The 22295-nt window shown below is 40.4% G+C and overlaps 1 protein-coding gene across 1 annotated transcript in view; it reads left to right on the forward strand.

Moving 5' to 3' along the window:
• Window positions 1-719: 719 nt before the first annotated feature.
• Window positions 720-22295, forward strand: part of LOC106611381 (calpain-1 catalytic subunit) — a 29430-nt gene continuing 7854 nt past the window's right edge. The window contains exons 1-15 of the mRNA XM_014211543.2: window positions 720-863; window positions 13343-13599; window positions 13717-13786; window positions 15065-15183; window positions 15397-15530; window positions 15632-15806; window positions 16257-16331; window positions 16488-16573; window positions 17793-17867; window positions 17991-18151; window positions 18257-18423; window positions 18907-18918; window positions 19715-19923; window positions 20089-20146; window positions 20268-20348. Of these exons, the coding sequence (XP_014067018.1) occupies window positions 13363-13599; window positions 13717-13786; window positions 15065-15183; window positions 15397-15530; window positions 15632-15806; window positions 16257-16331; window positions 16488-16573; window positions 17793-17867; window positions 17991-18151; window positions 18257-18423; window positions 18907-18918; window positions 19715-19923; window positions 20089-20146; window positions 20268-20348 (1659 nt within the window). The 5' untranslated portion in view covers window positions 720-863; window positions 13343-13362. The remainder of the gene's footprint in view (window positions 864-13342; window positions 13600-13716; window positions 13787-15064; window positions 15184-15396; window positions 15531-15631; window positions 15807-16256; window positions 16332-16487; window positions 16574-17792; window positions 17868-17990; window positions 18152-18256; window positions 18424-18906; window positions 18919-19714; window positions 19924-20088; window positions 20147-20267; window positions 20349-22295) is intronic.

Consider the following 22295-nt stretch of genomic DNA (forward strand, 5'->3'; position numbering starts at 1 on the left):
TATGTGACCAGTTTATCTGAGGGAGGAGGCCAGCGATAAACGGAGAACATTTTAATAAAATGACATTTTAAAATCTGCAGAACAAGTTTATGGTACATGAGTATGGTTGTGAGTATTGTGGTCTTGTCAGCATTAGGTATGTCATGATTCATTTACTTTCTGCGTTTGTTGTGTGTGTATTTCTTTTCTCCCATGGCAGTTACTCTAAATGTCAAATTTTGTTTTGGCAAATCATTAAAATGCCAAGTCTTGCTGAAGGAAGAAAAGACAAGCCCATGCAGGTGAGATAAAATATGCTTGGACTAACATCTGCTGCCTACAGTGATAGGACATTTCACAGGATCGAACAACTGACTGTAGCCCAAATAGTACCCAGGCTTCACTTGATTATTTGCCTTTTGTAAACTATATATTTTCATTCTCAAGTTAACACTTTTAAATAGGCTAGCCTACACAATATTTATATAGCCTATCTAATTTAGCAACAGACATCAGTTGGCATTTGCCCTTTTCAAGTCTTGTGAACCTATTCTCTCTTTCTGTATTTTCAGAAGTTTCTCTTCTGATCTAAAGCAAAAATTAAAGTGGATGGCTATATGACTGACGAAACAAGATTTGCCACTACCCTATCCAATGGAAAGCTATGGTAATATGAGATATGGTAATATGAGAAGCTAGGAAAGCAATGTATGTACTGGAGACCTACCTAATGTGGGCGTGGCTTGTGCCACACCCACATTCAGTAGTCTACAGTACATTAGAAATCTCTGGAACCTTCAGGTATATAAGATGATGATGACCTGAATTAGTTTCTAAAAGATTGAAAACTTTGAATATAACAACCATTCCTGCGATATTCTGAGGTGAGGCACTTTACCTGACTCTGATTTACAGCCAGTGTTATTAATGGTTTGTGTAGGCTACAGGTGCCTGAAACAGACATGTGCATGTTACATTTTACCATGGCTTATGTATTCATGTGATCTCTGTGTGACTCAAACATTACAACATCTCTGATGAAATACTGGTGATCTCAATTTTGTATTATTTAGTGATCACATATATCTGAACTGTTTCTCCGACTTCATGAGACAAATGAGCTTGGATTGAGACTTACATTTGAGAAATATGAGAAATTGATGAGATCTTATCATTGTACCCTCCTCATGAGCACATTCATGTGTTAATTCTTATAAATTACATATTTCTGGATTTCACTTTCAATACATTTGCTAAAATTTCCAAAAACATGTTTAACTTTGTCATTATGGGGTATTGTGTGTAGACAGGCAATTAGAAAATATATATATACAGTGCCTTGCGAAAGTATTCGGCCCCCTTGAACTTTTCGACCTTTTGCCACATTTCAGGCTTCAAACATAAAGATATAAAACTGTAATTTTTTGTGAATAATCAACAACAAGTGGGACACAATTATGAAGTGGAACGAAATTTATTGGATATTTCAAACTTTTTTAACAAATAAAAAACTGAAAAATTGGCCGTGCTAAATTATTCAGCCCCTTTACTTTCAGTGTAGCAAACTCTCTCCAGAAGTTCAGTGAGGATCTCTGAATGATCCAATGTTGACCTAAATGACTAATGATGATAAATAGAATCCACCTGTGTGTAATCAAGTCTCCATATAAATGCACCTGCTCTGTGATAGTCTCAGAGGTCCGTTTAAAGCGCAGAGAGCATCATGAAGAACAAGGAACACACCAGGCAGGTCCGAGATACTGTTGTGGAGAAGTTTAAAGCTGGATTTGGATACAAAAAGATTTCCCAAGCTTTAAACATCCCAAGGAGCACTGTGCAAGCGATAATATTGAAATGGAAGGAGTATCAGACCATTGCAAATCTACGAAGACCCGGCCGTCCCTCTAAACTTTCAGCTCATACAAGGAGAAGACTGATCAGAGATGCAGCCAAGAGGCCCATGATCACTCTGGATGAACTGCAGAGATCTACAGCTGAGGTGGGAGACTCTGTCCATAGGACAACAATCAGTCGTATACTGCACAAATCTGGCCTTTATGGAAGTGGCAAGAAGAAAGCCATTTCTTAAAGATATCCATAAAAAGTGTAGTTTAAAGTTTGCCACTAGCCACCTGGGAGACACACCAAACATGTGGAAGAAGGTGCTCTGGTCAGATGAAACCAAAATCAAACTTTTTGGCAACAATGCAAAACGTTATGTTTGGCGTAAAAGCAACACAGCTCATCAACCTGAACACACCATCCCCACTGTCAAACATGGTGGTGGCAGCATCATGGTTTGGGCCTGCTTTCCTTCAGCAGGGGCAGGGAAGATGGTTAAAATTGATGGGAAGATGGATGGAGCCAAATACAGGACCATTCTGGAAGAAAACCTGATGGAGTCTGCAAAAGACCTGAGACTGGGATGGAGATTTGTCTTCCAACAAGACAATGATCCAAAACATAAAGCAAAATCTACAATGAAATGGTTCACAAATAAACATATCCAGGTGTTAGAATGGCCAAGTCAAAGTCCAGACCTGAATCCAATCGAGAATCTGTGGAAAGAACTGAAAACTGCTGTTCACAAACGCTCTCCATCCAACCTCACTGAGCTCGAGCTGTTTTGCAAGGAGGAATGGGCAAAAATTTCAGTCTCTCGATGTGCAAAACTGATAGAGACATACCCCAAGCGACTTACAGCTGTAATCGCAGCAAAAGGTGGCGCTACAAAGTATTAACTTAAGGGGACTGAATAATTTTGCACGCCCAATTTTTCCGTTTTTTATTTGTTAAAAAAGTTTGAAATATCCAATAAATTTCGTTCCAGTTCATAATTGTGTCCCACTTGTTGTTGATTCTTCACAAAAAATTACAGTTTTATATCTTTATTTTTGAAGCCTGAAATGTGGCAAAAGGTCGAAAAGTTCAAGGGGGCCGAATACTTTCGCAAGGCACTGTATATATATATATTTGATCAGTTTTTCATTCAGGCTCTAACACAACAAAATGTGGAAAAGTCAAGGGTTATGAATACTTTCTGGAGAAACTGTTCATTTAGAATGTCGTTGCATTCATACATTGTTAAGCCTCCATCCAGTGGTGTAGTAGAGGGTAGGTATACTCAGGTATACGCCATATACCCACTAATGTTTCAGTGGGCATTGCCTATACTAACTAACTCCATCTCATATGCTAGGCTATTTACAAATGTGAATGTCTTAGATATTCCCTAAACCTCAAAAGTGGGCTCCTGATGTGGTTTAAGCAACCCTAAGTCTAAATATTGCTGTTACATTGCACAACCTTCAATGTTATGTCATAATTATGTAAAATTCTGTCAAATTAGTTCGCAATGAGCCAGGCGGCCCAAACTGTTGCATATACCCTGACTCTGCTTGCACTGAACGCAAGAGAAGTGACACAATTTCCCTAGTTAATATTGCCTGCTAACATTAATTTATTTTAGCTAAATATGCAGGTTTAAAAAAAATATACTTCCGTTTATTGATTTTAAGAAAGGCATTGATGTTTATGGTGAGGTACATTCGTGCAACAATTGTGCTTTTTTCGCAAATGCGCTTTTGTTAAATCATCCCCCATTTGGCGAAGTAGGCTGTGATTCAATGATAGATGAACAGGCACCGCATTGATTATATGCAATGCAGGACAAACTAGTTAACGTAGTAATTTCATCAACCATGTGTAGTTAACTAGTGATTATGTGAAGATTGATTGTTTTTTATAAGATAAGTTTAATGCTAGCTAGCAACTTACTTTGGCTCCTTGCTGCACTCGTAACAGGTGGTCAAACAGGTGGTCAACCTGTCAACCTGACTGTGAAAGACCAATATGGGATTTGTAATTTTAGGTAATTCAGAGTGTATGTCACTGTTTCACATATTATTTTTCACACAGGGTACATTCCTTCACTGGGCGGGCCGTTTGGCAAATTTTGGGCAAATTAGAGTATAAACACTTTTCTAGGCACCACTACACCACTGCTTACTACCTAACGTTACCTCTGATATACTGTACCTAGCTAGCTAAACTCGCCTCAGCCTGTGCTGCTGTCAAAACAGCGGCAACATCACACGTAAGCTGGGTTTAGCTAGCTAGCTAGTATACCACTATTTTCAACCCGCTAGTTATGATTTAGATAACTAGCTACGTTATTTAATTTTTATGTTAGCTAGGTAGATTCTTCGGCTCACCGTGAATGACGTTAGCTATATCTAAACTCTGTTAGCATGTGTATCTAGCTAATGTTAGCTGCTAGCTAGATTATCTAACTAGCTACTCAGTTTGATTTAGCAAGTCAACAAGGAACCTATCTGGAAACAAATAGTTGTTAACAAAAAAATGCAGTAGTGAGACTGTGAAAACTGAGCCATGTTTGAGAAGGAACATCCAAATCCTTGGAGTCATAGTATAGTCATATCGACTATTATTTGAGATCTTGCTCTAATTTAATTGTCTCGGGCATGGAGACATAAACAGGAGAGTTAAATTAGACTTACTTAAGATCATTTATAGATCTCTTAATTTGATCCGAGTAAGACAAATATGAGATATTATGTGATTGTTTCTCCTGAGCAGAATTTGAGAAATATGAGAAAATTAAATCTTTGGAGGGTGGGGATGAGATATCTTCTTCCTATGAGAATTCTCTTAAAAAACCTATAAAAAAACGTTCACTGACATGGGCTAGTTGATCTGGACATTTCTGACAAGATATAAATAGCTTTCTAAGGTCTGCAATGACTGACACGACAAGAGGAAAACTGCTGTAATAGTTGTACTACCCAATTTAGAAATTGCACTTTGTGCATTCTACTATTACAAGTAGGTTGAAAGCCCGACTGAGTTCATTAAAAAAAACGAAACAAAAAACACTGTGATAAAGCTGGATGGCATTTTGAATTGTGCTGTAGCGCGCAGCACAGCTGTTTGACCAGCATAGCCACATACACTATATGACCAAAAGTATGTGGACACCTGCTCATCAAACATCTCATTCCAAAATCATGGGCATTAATATGGAGTCAGTCCCCCCCATTGCAGCTATAACAGCCTCCATTCTTATGGGAAGGATTTCCACTAAATGTTGGAACATTTCTGCTGGGACTGGAGCATTAGTAAGGTCGGGCACTGATGTTGGACGGTTAGGCCAGGCTCGCAGTCAATGTTCCAATTCATCTCAAAGGTGTCCAATGGGGTTGAGGTGAAGGTCTTTGCGCACAGGGGAATTGTCATGGGCGTTCCCCAAACTGTTGCCACAAAGTTGGAAGCACAGAATTGTCTAGAATGTCATTGTATGCTGTGGCATTAAGACTTCCCTTCACTGGACCTAAGGGTCCTAGCCCAAACTACGAAAAAAATCCCCAGACCATTATTCCTCCTCCACCAAACTTTACAGCCGGCACTATGCATTTGGGCAGGTAGCAGTTTCTTGGCATCTGCCAAACCCAGATTCATTCATTGGACTGACAAATATTGAAGCGTGATTCATCACTGCAGAGAACGCGTTTCCACTGCTCCAGAGTTCAATGGCGGCGAGCTTTACACCACTCCAGCCGACGCTTGGCATTGCGCATGGTGATTTTAGGTTTGTGTGCGGCTGCTCGGCCATGGAAACATATTTCATGATGCTCCCAACGAACAGTTACTGTGCCGACATTGCTTGCTTCCAGAGGCAGTTTGGAACTCTTGCTTCCAGAGGCAGTTTGGAACTCGGTAGTGAGTGTTGCAAACCGAGGACAGACGATTTTTACGCGCTATGCACTTCAGCACTCGGCGGTCCTGTTCTGTGAGCTTGTGTGGCCTACCACTTTGTGGCTGAGCCGTTGTTGCTCCTAGATGTTTCCACTTCACAATAACAGCACTTACAGTTGACCGGGGAAGATCTAGCAGAGCAGACATTTGACTAACTGACTTGTTGGAAAGGTGGCCTCCTATGACGGTGTCACGTTGAAAGTCACTGAGCTCTTCAGTAAGGGCATTCTACTGCCAATGTTTCTCTATGGAGATCGCATGGCTGTGTTCTAGATTTTTTACACCTGTCAGCAATGGGTGTGGCTGAAATAGCCAAATTCACTAAGTTGAAGGGATGTCCACATACTTTTCTATAGTGTATAAAATCGGTGAAATAGGCAAATATTTGACATATCATTGTCAACATTGACTTCATTGTCTGTGAAGGGTCTGTGAAACCAAATTTTATTTTTTAAATATGGAGTATTACACTTTTAAATACACAGCTAAACTTGCTGTAGGCCAGTGGTTACCAAACTTGTTATAGTCCCGTACCCCTTCAAACATTCAACGTCCAGCTGAGTACCCCATCTAGAACCAGGGTCACCGCACTCTCAAATGTCGTTTTTTGCCATCATTGTAATCCTGCCACACACAATATACGATACATGTATTAAATGTACCACTCAACATGCCTCAGACACCTCTTTTGTCCCACCTCCCACACATGCGGTGACCTCACCCAGCATAACTAGCGCGTCCAGAGATGCAACCTCTCTTATCATTACTCGGTGCCTGGGTTTACCATCACTGTACCCGCACCCCACCATACCCCTGTCTGTACATTATGCCTGAATCTATTCAACCACGCCCAGAAATCTGCTCCTTTTATTCTCTGTTCCCAACGCACTAGACGACCAGTCTTGATAGCCTTTAGCTGTACGCTCATCCTACTCCTCCTCTGTTCCTCGTGTGATGTGGTGGTTAACCCAGGCCCTGCGTGTCCCCAGGCACTCTCATTTGTTGACTTCTGTAAGAAGCCTCCTCCCTAAGTTTGTTTTACTCACTGCTTAAGCACACTCTGCCAACGCTGATGTCCTTGCTGTGTCTGAATCCTGGCTTAGGAAGGCCACCAAAAATTCGGAGATTTCCATACCCAATTACAACATTTTCCGTCAAGATAAAACTGCCAAAGGGGGATGAGTTGCAATCTACTCCAGAAATAGCCTGCAAAGTTTTGTCATACTTTCCAGGTCTATGCCCAAACAGTTTGAGCTTCTAATTTTAAAAATGAATCTCTCCAGAAATAAGTCTCTCACTGTTGCCGCCTGTTATAGACCCCCCTCAGCTCCCAGCTGTGCCCTGGACACCATATGTGAATTGATTGCCCCCCATCTTCAGAGTTCGTTCTGTTAGGTGACCTAAACCGTGATATGCTTAACACCCCGGCAGTCCTACAATCTAAACTAGATGCCCTCAATCTCACACAAATTATCAACGAACCCACCAGGTACAACCCTAAATCCGTAAACATGGGCACCCTCATAGATATTATCCTGACCAACTTGCCCTCCAAATGCACCTCTGCTGTTTTCAATCAGGATCTCAGCGATCACTGCCTCATTGCCTGCATCCGCTATGGGTCCACGGTCAAACGACCACCCCTCATCACTGTCAAATGCTCCCTGAAACACTTCTGCAAGCAGGCCTTTCTAATCGACCTGGCCTGGGTATCCTGGAAGGATATTGACCTCATCCGAGGATGCCTGGTCATTCTTTAATGACTTGGAGAAGATCTGCAAAGAGGAGTGGGACAAAATCCCTCCTGAGATGTGTGCAAACCTGGTGGCCAACTACAAGAAACATCTGACCTCTGATTGCCAACAAGGGTTTTGCCACCAAGTACTAAGTCATGTTTTGCAGAGGGGTCAAATACTTATTTCCCTCATTAAAATGCAAATCAATTTATAACATTTTTGACATGTGTTTTTCTGGATTTTGTTGTTGTTATTCTGTCTTTCACTGTTCAAATAACCCTACCATTAAAATTATAGACTGATCATTTCTTTGTCAGTGGGCAAACGTATAAAATCAGCAGGGGATCAAATACTTTTTCCCCTCACTGTACGTGCAATGCCGTCGGGGGTACGCCAAATATAAATGTGATTCACAACAACAACAAAAATCTTCACATTTTCAACTGTACATTTGTATTTTCTAACGAGGCTATACATTTGGGTGAGGTTTTTTTCCTCGCCAGAGTCGCCTCTTTTCACTGCCAAAATCAAATTAAACCATTGTGTTCAGCGAAATAAAAACACTACGTCAAATACAGGTAGCCTAGTCAAATAATTAACATCCAATCACATTAACCATTACTCTCTCATGGGAAACCTTCACTCTTGCGCAGACATTTAGAAACAAAACATGACAGTTTGAAAAATAAGCCACAGGAGTTTTTGAGCGAGAATAAAGATGACTTTTGAGTGGTAAGACATGTATAAAAGCAACAGATACCATTAATAAGGGTCTAGAAGCGTCTTATATGGTGCGCTACCGAGTGGCTAGGACAGGCAAGCTCCATACTATTGTGGAGGACTTAATTCTTCCTGCTGCCGCGGATATGGCTGGGACAAGACTGGGGGAAAAGGCCCAAAAAACTATACAGACAATGTCTTCATCAAACAACACTGTTTCACGATGCATCAGTGACATGGCAGGAGATGTTTTGAAACAATTACTGCTTTGCATACAAGCCAGTGAATTCTATGCGTTACAGCTGGTTGAGTCAACAGACAAGGCGGGCCTGGCACAGCTCCTGGTATATATCCGCTACATTTATGGCGGGTCAATTAAGGAAGACATCCTCTTCTGAAAACCACTGGAAACCAGGGCAACAGGAGAGGGTATTTTTAAAGTACTGGACAGCTTTGTGACATCAAAGGGACTTTGGTGGTCAAGATGTGTTGGTATCTGTACTGATGGGACAAAAGCCATGACAGGGAGACATAGTGGAGTGGTAACGAGCGTGCATGCAGTTGCTCCCGACGCCACTTGGGCAGTTTTGGTCACTTTAGAGTGTTTTCTATCCAAATCTACTAATCCTTTGCAAATATTTGACTCTGGGCCGGGGTATTAGGCCGTTTACTGAAAATGAAAATACTGCACCCTAGCCCTAAAGGTTTCGAGGCTGATGTTTGGCAACTCAAACCTTCAGCCACCTCCACAGATTTACTATGGGATTAAGGTCTGGAGACTGGCTAGGCCACTCCAGGACCTTAATGTGCTTCTTCTTGAGACACTCCTTTGTTGCCTTGGCAATGTGTTTTGGGTCATTGTCATGCTGGAATACCCATCCACGACCCATTTTCAATGCCCTGGCTGAGGGAAGGAGGTTCTCACCCAAGATTTGACGGTACATGGCCCCGTCCATCGTCCCTTTGATGCGGTGAAGTTGTCCTGTCCCCTTAGCAGAAAAACACCCCCAAAACATAATGTTTCCACCTCCATGTTTGACGGTGGGGATGGTGTTCTTGGGGTCATAGGCAGCATTCCTCCTCCTCCAAACACGGCGAGTTGAGTTGATGCCAAAGAGCTCCATTTTGGTCTCATCTGACCACAACACTTTGACCCAGTTGTCCTCTGAATCATTCAGGTGTTCATTGGCAAACTTCAGACGGGCATGTATATGTGCTTTCTTGAGCAGGGGACCTTGCAGGCACTGCACTATTTCAGTCCTTCACGGCATAGTGTGTTACCAATTGTTTTCTTGGTGACTATGGTCCCAGCTGCCTTGAAATCATTGACAAGATCCTCCCGTGTAGTTCTGGGCGGATTCCTCACCATTCTCATGATCATTGCAACTCCACGAGGTGAGATCTTGCATGGAGCCGCAGGCCGAGGGAGATTGACAGTTCTTTTGTGTTTCTTCCATTTGCAAATAATCGCACCAACTGTTGTCACCTTCTCACCAAGCTGCTTGGCGATGGTCTTGTAGCCCAATCCAGCCTTGTGTATGTCTGAAATCTTGTCCCTGACATCGTTGGAGAGCTCTTTGGTCTTGGCCATGGTGGAGAGTTTGGAATCTGATTGATTGATTGATTGCTTCTGTGGACAGGTGTCTTTTATACAGGTAACAAACTGAGATTAGGAGCACTCCCTTTAAGAGTGTGCTCCTAATCTCAGCTCGTTACCTGTATAAAAGACACCTGGGAGCCAGAAATCTTTCTGATTGAGAGGGGGTCAAATACGTATTTCCCTCATTAAAATGCAAATCAATTTATAACATTTTTGACATGCGTTTTTCTGGATTTTTTTGTTGTTATTCTGTCTCTCACTGTTCAAATAAACCTACCTGTCATGTCCTGACGATAGAAAGCTGTTATTTTCTATAGTAGAGTAGGTCAGGGCGTGACAGTTTTTTTTTCTAGTTTAGATTTTCTATGTTGTTATGTTCTAGTTTTTGTATTTCTATTTTTTTTTTTGGGGGGATGATCTCCAATTAGAGTCAGCTGGTCATCGTTGTCTCTAATTGGAGATCATACTTAAGTAGTTGCTTTTCCCACCTGGGTTTGTGGGAGATTGATTGTGAGTAAGTGTATGTTGTAACGCTTTGTCACGGTTTGTTGTTTTGTTCATTCAGTTTATTTGTATGTATTGCATAGTTTCACAGTTTAATAAAGAAAATGTGGAACGATACACATGCTGCGCTTTGGTCCGCTCCTTCATCCTACGACAACCGTGACAATACCATTAAAATTATAGGCTGATCATTTCTTTGTCAGTGGGCAAAGGTACAAAATCAGCAGGGGATTAAATACTTTTTTCCCTCACTGTACCCCAGTTTGGGAATACCTTCTGTAGACTATTCATTCTTGCATTTTTGGGGGGATTTTTCATGTGATAGATTGGACGTAGGCTATGTATTATGAATAAGATCCTTTAAAATATAAAATAATATCTGTAAAAATGAATGTACAATGTTGTGGCTAATTTCTGCATTACCAAATGAGGAGAGTTACAAACGTCACACACCAGTCAGAGTTATACTTAAACTACATCTTTAATAATTAAGAGCTTTTGCAAAAGCACTTTGACTTTCAGTGATGCGCTATCTCCAATGAACCATTGAAAGTGATTACACAAAAGCACAAAGATATTTTATAGCCAAGATACACCCTTCTCAACGTACATGACGAACCACAGATACATAGAATGGGTCACAAGGTTAAGTTTTTTATGAAAGATATCTATAAAACATAGCAGACAGCAACTGCTGTGTCAACAGTTTTCATTGTATAGACCAGTATCTGGTCCTCCTACTCCAAACTGGAACCGTCTCTCCCTGGTACGGTATAGAACAGAACCATTAGCTAATGTCTTCTGGAATGCTCTTTAGGCGTTATTACCCAAAGACATCATAAATCTCCTCTGTCAGTGCTATCTCATAGAGGCCCATCCTCAGTAGAACACACAATAGCTAACAGAATACTCTATTCTGTCGAATATTACAACCATTATAAACAATACAAGCATTATAACATAATCTTGCAATTTTCCACGACAACAATTTAATACTGTATTAACTTCTATGGGAAACGTGGGACGTCAGCGTCCCACTCTATTCAACAGCCAGTGGTATACCGTGGCGCGAAATACAAAAACCTTAAAAATGCTATAACTTCAATTTCTCAAACATATGACTATTTTACACCATTTGAAAGATAAGACTCTCGTTAATCCGACCACATTATCCGATTTCAAAAAGGCTTTACAGCGAAAGCAAAACATTCGATTTTGTCAGGAGAGTACCCAGCCAGAAATAATCACACAGCCATTTTCAAAGCAAGCATATATGTTACAAAAACCCAAACCACAGCTAAATGCAGCACTAACCTTTGATGATCTTCATCAGATGACACTCCTAGGACATTATGTTATACAATACATGCATGTTTTGTTCAATGAAGTTCATATTTATATCAAAAAACAGCTTTTTACATTAGCATGTGATGTTCAGAACTAGCATACACACCGAAAACATCTGGTGAATTTACTAAATTACTCAGCATAAACGTTCACAAAATACATAACAATTATTTTAAGAATTATAGATACAGAACTCCTTTATGCAATTGCGGTGTCAGATTTTAAAATAGCTTTTCGGCAAAAGCACATTTTGCAATTGTCACGTCCTGGCCAGTATAAGGTTAATTGGTATTGTAGTTTGGCCAGGACGTGGCAGAGGGTATTTGTTTTATGTGGTTCGGGGTGGTGTTTTGGAAAATAGGGTGTTTGATTTAGTGTTTCCGGGTTTTTGGTTTATGGTCTGTGTGTATGTATTTCTATGTGTTATCTAGTTAGTTGTATGTCTATGTTTGGTTAATTGGGGTGGACTTCCAATTGAAGGCAGCTGTGTGGTGTTGCCTTTGATTGGAAGTCCTATATTAGTTGGGTGTGTTTGTTTGTCTAATTGTGGGAGATTGTCTTTGGATTTGCTGTGTTGCCTTCAAGGCTGTCATTTTGTCGTTCGTTCTCTGTTGTTATTTTTGTGTTCATTTTGGATGGAATAAATGTTCAAAATGAACAACCGCATGCCTGCTGCGTTTTGGTCCATTTCTACCGACGACAACCATGACAGCAATATTCTGAGTACATAGCTCGGCCATCACGGCTAGCTATTCAGACACTCGCCAACGTCGAGGCTCAGTAAACTCAGAATTACTATTAGAAAAATTGGATTACCTTTGCTGTTCTTCGTCAGAATGCACTCCCAGGACTTCTACTTCAACAACAAATGTTGTTTTGGTTCCAAATAATCCATAGTTATTATCCAAATACCTCCGTTTTGGTCGTGCGTTCAGGTCACTATCCAAAGGGTAACGCGCGGGCGCATTTCATGACCAAAAAATTAAAATGTTCCTTTACCGTACTTAGAAGCATGTCAAACACTGTTTAAAATCAATTTTTATGCAATTTTCCTCGTAAAATAGCGATAATATTCCAACCGGACAACCTTGTATTCATTCAAACAGCTGAAGAAAAAAATGGCCAAGTCTCGTGAACGCGCATCTCCTGTCTCTCTGAGCCACCAGGCAGGCCACTCACAAACAGAGCTCCTGAACCTTGCCCAGAGACAGCAGACGCCCCAATCCACTTTCTGTCGCCTTCAGAGAGCCAATGGAAGCCTTAGAAAGTGTCACGTAACAGCAGAGATACTGTAATGTTGATAGAGAGGCAACAGAAGGACCACAAATTGTCAGACAGGCCACTTCCTGCTTGTAATCTTCTCAGGTTTTTGGCTGCCATATGAGTTCTGTTATACTCACAGACACCATTCAAACAGTTTTAGAAACTTTAGAGTGTTTTATATCCAAATATACTAATTATATGCATATTCCCGTTTCTGGGCAAGAGTAGTAACCAGTTTAAATCGGGTAAGTTTTTTATCCGGCCGTGAAAATACTGCCCCCTAGCCCCAACAGGTTTTAAGTAGTTTTGTATATCTGTTATTGTTGCTTGTCATCAACACTTAATAATGCAGTATGTTATTTATATTTAGGCTCCACCTATTAAATCTGAGTATTTCATCATTTCACCCTGCTAACAGATCCTGCATACAGTACAACAATGCCTCCTCCCGGTGTGTGTATGAGTATAATGCAGGAGCGCCACAAGCAAGAGGGTGTTGGGAGTCTTGCCAACCCAGAGAAACACAGCAACCAAGACTTTCAGCAGCTGACGCAATACTGTTTGGCCAGGGGAGTGAGGTACATCGATGAGATGTTCCCCCCAGACCATAACACCATTGGTGATGGGCTACTTTCCTCTGATGACATGAGCAGAGTGGTGTGGTTGAGACCAGCGGTATGACATCATCATGCACACATAACAACACAGAGTATTAACTGATTTTAATTTGTAATTATGAATAGAAATTATAAATATTATTAATAGGTGAAATGTGTATATTCACTCTTCCAGAAAATGATGCAGTATCCAGATTTTATCGTTGATGGACTTTCAAGGTTTGACTTTGGGCAAGGATTGGTTGGTAAGTGGAACAAACACTCAAACTGGACAATTGTATCTTCATCTCTTCATTCAAAGACTCAATCATGGACACTCTTACTGACAGTTGTGGCTGCTTTGCGTGATGTATTGTTGTCTCTACCTTCTTGCCCTTTGTGCTCTTGTCTGTTCCCAATACTGTTTGTACCATGTTTTGTGCTGCTACCAGTGGAATGAAGTACTTAAGTAAAAACACATTAAACTACTACCTTATCTGTACTTTACTTTACTATTTATATTTTGACAACTTTTACTTTTACTTCACTACATTCCTAAAGAAAATAATGTACTTTTTACTCCATACATTTTCCCTGACACCCAAAAGTTCTCGTTACATTTTGAATGCTTAGCCGGGCAGGAAAATGGACCAATATCAACAGAACATCCCTGGTCATCCCTACTGCCTCTGATCTGGAGGACTCACTAAACACAAATGCTTCATTTTGAAATTATGTCTGCGCGTTGTATTGTTCCCCTGGCTATCCATAAATTAAAAAAACAAGAAATCTGGTTTGCTTATATAAGCACTTTAATACTTATGTATATTTTTGCAATTACATTTACTCAAGTATGACAATTGGGTACTTTTTCCACCACTGGTTGCTACCATGTTGTGCTGCTGTCATGTTGTGTTGCTACAATGTTGTTGTTACGTTGTGTTTCTACCATGTTGTGTTGACATGTGTTGCTTCCATGCTAGGTTGTTGTCTTAGGTCTCTCTTTATGTAGTATTGTGTTGTCTCTCTTGTTGTTATGTGTGTTTTGTCCTATATTTTATATATATATATCTATATATCTTAACTGATTTGCCTAGTTAAAAATAGGTTAAATAAAATAAATAAAAAGTGGATTTCTTAGTAAGCAAGCGTCAACATATACCACACCATGCCACTACCACACCATGCCACTACCACACCATGCCCCCACCACACCATGCCCCCACCACACCATGCTCCCACCACACCATGCTCCCACCACACCATGCTCCCACCACACCATGCCCCCACCACACCATGCTCCCACCACACCATGCCCCCACCACACCATGCTCCCACCACACCATGCCCCTACCACACCATGCCCCTACCACACCATGCTCCCACCACACCATGCCCCCACCACACCATGCCCCCACCACACCATGCCCCCACCACACCATGCCCCTACCACACCATGCCCCCACCACACCATGCCCCACCACACCATGCCCCTTGCATTTCAAATGTCATGATCTTCATAAACATGTAATTTATTTATCCAGGAGATTGCTGGTTTCTTGCTTCCATTGGGGCTTTGACGTTCCAGAAGCACATCCTGGAACAAGTAATACCCCTAAATCAAAGCTTTAAAGAGGATTACTGCGGAATATTCCACTTCAGGGTAAATAACCTTGGGCTAAATAACTTATTAAAATGACCATCATCCTTTGAGGATGTAATGTATTGACACAGAATACATTGTAATGAAAAGGTTCTGAGATTTATTGAGAACTCTTGAATTATATTGAATGATGACTGCTTAGGCTGCACTTTTCTCAAGCCCCATAGAGAATAGTCTCTGTAGGAATCATTTTCCTTTCCACCTATCTTTCAGTTCTGGAGGTTTGGGAGGTGGGTGGAAGTTGTGATCGATGACAAGCTACCAACAGTTGACGGCAGGCTCATTTTCGTTCATTCAAAAACTCCCAATGAGTTTTGGCCCGCCTTGCTGGAGAAAGCCTATGCCAAGTATGTGACCCACATCAGTTATTTATATAAGGAACTTTCTTATATAAAATGAACAAACATCACCTTAATTGTTGGTCTTATTTACCTGTTTCTTCTGGCAGGGTGTGTGGCTCCTATGCAGACATGAATGCAGGGACCCTTTCAGAGGCTATGGTGGACTTCACTGGAGGGGTTCACATCACGTTCAAGCTCACTGACGCTCCATCAAATCTGTGGGACCTCCTGTTCAGAGCTGCCAAGTCAAAATCGCTGATTGGGTGTGGCACACCTCAAGGGGTAGCTTTGATGAAGCTTTGAACAAAATACTTCATAGGGCAGGTAGTCTAGTGGTTAGAGTGTTGGGCCAGTAACTGAAAAGTTGCTGGATCAAATCCCTGACCTGACCAGGTAAAAATCAATTGTTCTGAACAAGGCAGTTAACCCAGTGTTCCCCTAGTAGGCTGTCATTGTAAATAAAAATGTGTTCTTAACTGGCTTGCATAGTTAAATAAAGGTTACATATTTGTTTTAAACGCATGTGTTATTAAGATACCGCAAATCATCCATTGACGTCAATAACATATCTGTAGAGTAATATGAGACGTGGCGTAGTTTAACTTGTAAACACAAAAGATATGAAGGTTGTGTTCATATTGTGTTCTATTTTGTGACTGAAACCTCTGTTCTGTTATGGCCCAATTACTTCACTTTATAATACCTATAATACCTGTGTCTATTGTTCTGTAGGAAACATCAGCGAACACGGTGGCACCCAACGGATTAGTGAGGGGTCATGCTTACACCGTCACAGGAGTTAAACAGGTACTGTATGGAACTAACAATCTGACAGAAATGCTTTGGCAATATCCAGTTCTTCCTGGAGGGAAATTTGAGCGTTTGTGTGGTCTGTGTGGTATGATTTGTTGCACAACCCAAAATGAACCCTTTTCCTTATGTTCATTCTGGTTTCTTCCACAGATCATGAGCCAAGGCATGCTAGTGAATCTTATCCGCCTCTTCAACCCCTGGGGCCGGGGAGAGTGGAAGGGAGACTGGAGCGATAAGTAAGGATTTACAGTATAGTCTGACTGTGACATGTCATCACACCTATTGTCTTCAAAAGGTCTTTATGAAATGTCAGCTAATCTCCCTTACCGTTTACATTGTATTCAGAAGTCACTCACAAGCAGATTTTACATTTTGTGTTTTTAACTTAAATGACACATTTCTAGTTTCCCTAAAGCTAATTTAATCCCCCCTGTTCTTGAAAAACAAGTTGTTCTGTCAAAAGACTGATAATCCAGTCCGACCTTCACATTTTCTCTCAGCTGACCTTCGTGTGAAGGTACTGTATGTAATGGTGTTGTATGTACTGGTGTTGTATGTAATGGTACTGTATGTACTGGTGCTGTATGTAATGGTACTGTATGTACTGGTGTTGTATGTAATGGTACTGTATGTACTGGTGTTGTATGTAAAGGTACTGCATGTACTGGTGTTGTATGTTATGGTACTGTATGTACTGGTGCTGTATGTAATGATACTGTATGTACTGGTGTTGTATGTAATGGTACTGTATGTACTGGTGCTGTATGTAATGGTACTGTATGTACTGGTGCTGTATGTAATGGTACTGTATGTACTGGTGCTGTATGTAATGGTACTGTATGTACTGGTGTTGTATGTAAAGGTACTGCATGTACTGGTGTTGTATGTAAAGGTACTGCATGTACTGGTGTTGTATGTAAAGGTACTGCATGTACTGGTGTTGTATGTTATGGTACTGTATGTACTGGTGCTGTATGTAATGATACTGTATGTACTGGTGTTGTATGTAATGGTACTGTATGTACTGGTGCTGTATGTACTGGTGTTGTATGTAATGGTACTGTATGTACTGGTGCTGTATGTAATGGTACTGTATGTACTGGTGTTGTATGTAATGGTACTGTACGTACTGGTGTTGTATGTAAAGGTACTGCATGTACTGGTGTTGTATGTAAAGGTACTGCATGTACTGGTGTTGTATGTTATGGTACTGTATGTACTGGTGTTGTATGTAATGGTACTGTATGTAATAGTATGTTCCGTCATGTAAGGTCATAAAAGTCTGCCAAATATTTGCATACAGCAAGGTTTATGGTTTTTGCTTTCACTCTTGAGCTTACGACATGATGTAGCTGTCTGTGACTAACAGCATAACATTTGAAAACTACTTAAGACTTTTCCCAAGAGCCTTTTCCCAGTTCACCAATTGATGTATAATATTTGCTTTCCTGTCAGGTCTTCCATGTGGCAAACAGTGAGTCCTGACGATCGGAAGATGTGTCTGTCAGTGGAAGAGGATGGGGAATTCTGGTAAACCATATAATGCAGAAATGTGTTTGCAGACCATGTTAATAAAGTGCAACTGACACATGCAGCATATCAAGTGATGATATTTCAACACCTTATCATTCACAATTTTGCTTGTCTTCTCAGGATGACAATGAAACATTTCTGTGAGCACTTCGTAGACGTGGATATCTGCTGTCTGTGCCCTGATTTTCTCGATGGCAACTCCACTTGTCATTGGACCCCCTCATTCCATGATGGCAGATGGGTTGCAGGAACCACTGCTGGTGGTTGCATGAATTTCCCAAGTAAATCTTACCTTGATTGACATGGAATGATATGCAGTTCATGATGACTACAACATTTCCTGAATCTACAGTCAAAATATCCATATTTTTTGTGTTGTCTTCCAGACAGTTTCTGGACAAATCCCCAGTATCGGGTGAAGATTGGGGGATTGAGCAGGGACTGCTCTGAGACACAGGGGGACAACAACATGTTGGTGTCTCTGATGCAGAAGCCTGACAAGAGAAACAGACGCCTGGTCAAAAGTCTCCACATCGGCTTCTCCATCTTTGAGGTCAGTGCCCTTCTTTGGTGCACATGTTTCATAAGCCGTATAACACTATTCACATACGACCCACATATCCCACATGACCCAGATAATAAGCCCTATAACACTTCTCAACACATGACCCAGATGATAAGCCCTATAACACTTCTCACATACGACCCAGATGATAAGCCCTATAACACTTCTCACACATGACCCAGATGATAAGCCATATAACACTTCTCACCAACGACCCAGAAGCACTACATTTGCTGCTGAAAATGTGTATTTCTACAAAGAAATTGAAATGTCTAGACTTTTATCTAAAGCAATTAAAACAAGTTTATCTACAAAGTTTTTTTTAAATCATTAAAACATTTAAAAATATGATCCAGACACAATTATCCAACATGAACCTACAAGTATAATGTCATCCCATAAGAGTAAATTCAACAGCCCAGATATGTTATTGTTCCTGCTATTGAATTGTATATATTTTACTTTCTACAGGTGCCTGACCAAGTAAGCCACTTTATACATCATTTTCACAAATACAGTTATACAGGAGCTAACAAAATACACTGTTGCACTAGATAGGCCTGTGCATTCTCCTTGGTCTGTAGTTTATGTTGTACTATGGATGTGCAACCTGGTCTCAGAGCATTTCGCATTATTCTGTATGTAAATCTGAGATAACCCATTTATTATGATATGTTACTTTTGGTATAATCCCAAAGTTGGTAAAAACAAAAGGAGGTTGGTTGGGTAGGCATATAACGTGAACATCTAGCAACCCAAAGGTTGCGAGATCCAATCTCCTCAAGGACAATTTTAGACAAATAGCAACTTTTGAACTACATACTACTTTACAACTACTTAGCATGTAGCTAAACCTAACCTTAACCCTTTAACCTAACTCCTAACTTTAACCCTAATCCCTAACTCCTAGCCTAGCTAACATTAGAGAGCTAGCTGATGTTAGCCACCTACCTAGAATTCACTACAGATTGTACGTTTTGCGAATTCTTAACATATAATTTGAATTGTAATTCGTAACATATCATACGAAATGGACCTCCACAAATTAACACATACCATACGAAACGTAACATATCATACCAAATGGAGTGTCTCGGATCTACTTATAGAATAATACGAAATGCTCTGAGACCAGGTTGGGTTGTTGCACAACTATTATATAACATATATACGACCAAGTAGCTTTGTTTAATTGTTGCATTACGGTTCAAAAGTAACATTTTATAAAGACATATTTTAGCACATCCTTTTGTAATTTGTGGTTTTATTGTGATCTCAGTTCAAAGGACAGAGTGGGAAGTTTCCTGCCTCCTTCTTCATCAACAATGTGCCTGTCGCCCAATCGAAGAACTACCTGAATGCTCGGGAAGTGATGGAGTTCTTTAGGCTGAAACCTGGTGAATACCTGATTGTGCCATCAACCTTCAAACCAAATGAAACCGCCTCCTTCATCCTGTCCATCCTCTCCAAGGCAGAGACCCACATCCAGTAAGCACAGCCCCACCCCATAACCACATGAATAATAAAGTAATGTGAATTTTTTTCAATATTATTATTTTATTTTTTATATAGTCTGTGATCATAGCTAACATTAGGTCTCACTATAATTAATGTATTCCTAACAGAAACAAAATGGTACAATTTTTTCCTCAGTGAAAACTCCAATGACCAAGATATGGAGGATATCCTGTTTTCCCCGAAAACCCCAAAGGTATTTAAGGCCAAAAGTGTTTCATCCCTCATATTTATGTAGGTGTATTTTAATGTAACACTGGTATTGCTTTGCTTCCACCTCCTTTATAACTCATTAAAACACTATTTTAATTTTTTAGACCACATCTACAGACACTTTTGAATACAACGGAGGAGATGTGGATGACAAAAGAACTCTGTTTCAGAAGTATTCTGATGAGGCAAGTTCGGGGTATTTTGATTTTTAACAACAACAAAAAAAGTATTGCAATGTCAAATTAAAGACATAACGGGGCAGATAAAAAGCTGTAAAAGAAAACTACTCGTTTACTTGAACATTAGAAAAAGTTTTAGTTTTAGTTCAAGTTCAAGCATTGGCCAATTAAAATTGTTGACGTAGTTGCACTTGATCAAAGGCTACATGTTAGCTGTTCTCATTACATTATCTGGCATATTTAGCCCTTTGCTAACCTCACCAGGTGGCAATGTTTATATCCGGTTCAAAACTGACACTGCTACATAAAGAATCGTCACTACTATAGGGTTAAATACATTACATAGACGTGTAGGCCACATTTACATGTACAACATTTTACAACCATCTATTTCGTCACGTATGCGTTATTTGACCCAAGGATCAACAGTGAAGTGTTTTTTTCCTCTAATAAAAACCTTGCCCCGAATGGGTTACGAACTCACGGCATCTCACTGTTTCTTGACTTACCACCTTAGTGAGTCACACCACCAATTAGTGATAGCAGTACATTTACATTTAGTCACAGTAAGAGGTACATTTGACAAGATCTTGAGCCTCTTCTACATTTATTTTTTGTTTTACAACATACGGATCGAAACGTACATGTTGTATAATCCTCCTACATCTTTACTGCTGTGGAAGCACATAGATGTGTGTGGAACGGATAGGCAACAACGTGGGATTTTGTCATATATGTGAAAACGAGCTTTGTCTAACATAACGTTAGTAAAGTAGCCTGGTCATGGATGCAATGATCATGCATAGCACTCTACACTTGAGACAGACCAAGTGAATATGAACGAATGTAAACCTTGAATTTGGAAGTTTAAATACAGTATATCCCTCTGGTAGGCAAGCTTACCTATTTTAACAAATGCCATTTATTTGTGTATACATTTTTTTTAAAGGTCGAGTGCAGTAAAAAACATGATTTTCCTGTGTTTTATCAGCGAGGAAAGATTTACTCCGCCCAAAATGTGTCCGCGAGAGATAAGCCCTTTTATGAACGGAGGTCCATGAGAGAGTGTCGATTTGCGTGAGGCTTATTAGATCAAAGAGAAATGTCGTAATTTTTAGGCTGTTTCAAATGTACTGATGTACACTGAGTATACAAAGCCTTAGAAACACCTGCTCTGTCCATGACATAGACTGACCAGGTCAAAGCTATGATCCCTTATTAATGTCACCTGTTAAATCCACTTCAATCAGTGTAGATGAAGTGGTGGAGACAGTTTGAAGAAGGATTTTTAAGCCTTGAGGCAATTGAGACAGGGATTCTGTATGTGTGCCATTCAGAGGGTGAATGGGCAAGACAAAATATTTAAGTGCCTTTGAACAGGATATGGATAGTAGGAGCCAGGTTCACCGGTTTGAGTGTGTCAAGAACTGCAACGCTGCTGGGTTTTTCATGCTCAACAATTCAAATCAAAAATGGTCCCACCACCCAAAGGATATCCAGCCAACTTGACAGAACTGTGGGAAGCGTTGGAGTCAACATGGGCCAGCATCCTTGTGGAATGCTTGCGACACCTTGTAGAATCCATGCCCCGACGAATTGAGGCTGTTCTGAAAAAAAGGGGGTGAAACTCAATATTAGAAAGGTGTTCCTAATGTTTTGTACACTCAGTGTAAGTGCGGCATTCCGGCAACTTTGGGGGAAAAAAATGACTGTTGTTCACACACGTATCTGCCCTGTTATTGGTTAGAAAGGTCCCAACTGATCTTGCCTGCCTTCAAACATTGAGGACATGTCTTTCCAATGTTAGAGCGGTCATTCAGCTATCTTATCAATATAATAGATCATCTTTGGTTTGATATATATTTCCAAACTATGATGTTGAAATAATACTGTGAAATTGTGAAAATTAAGATAAGGCTCTTTTACTGTAAGAGCTGTTTAAAAAGGCTACCT

Source organism: Salmo salar, chromosome ssa09 (assembly GCF_905237065.1).
Source record: "Salmo salar chromosome ssa09, Ssal_v3.1, whole genome shotgun sequence".
NCBI classification, from domain to species: domain Eukaryota; kingdom Metazoa; phylum Chordata; class Actinopteri; order Salmoniformes; family Salmonidae; genus Salmo; species Salmo salar.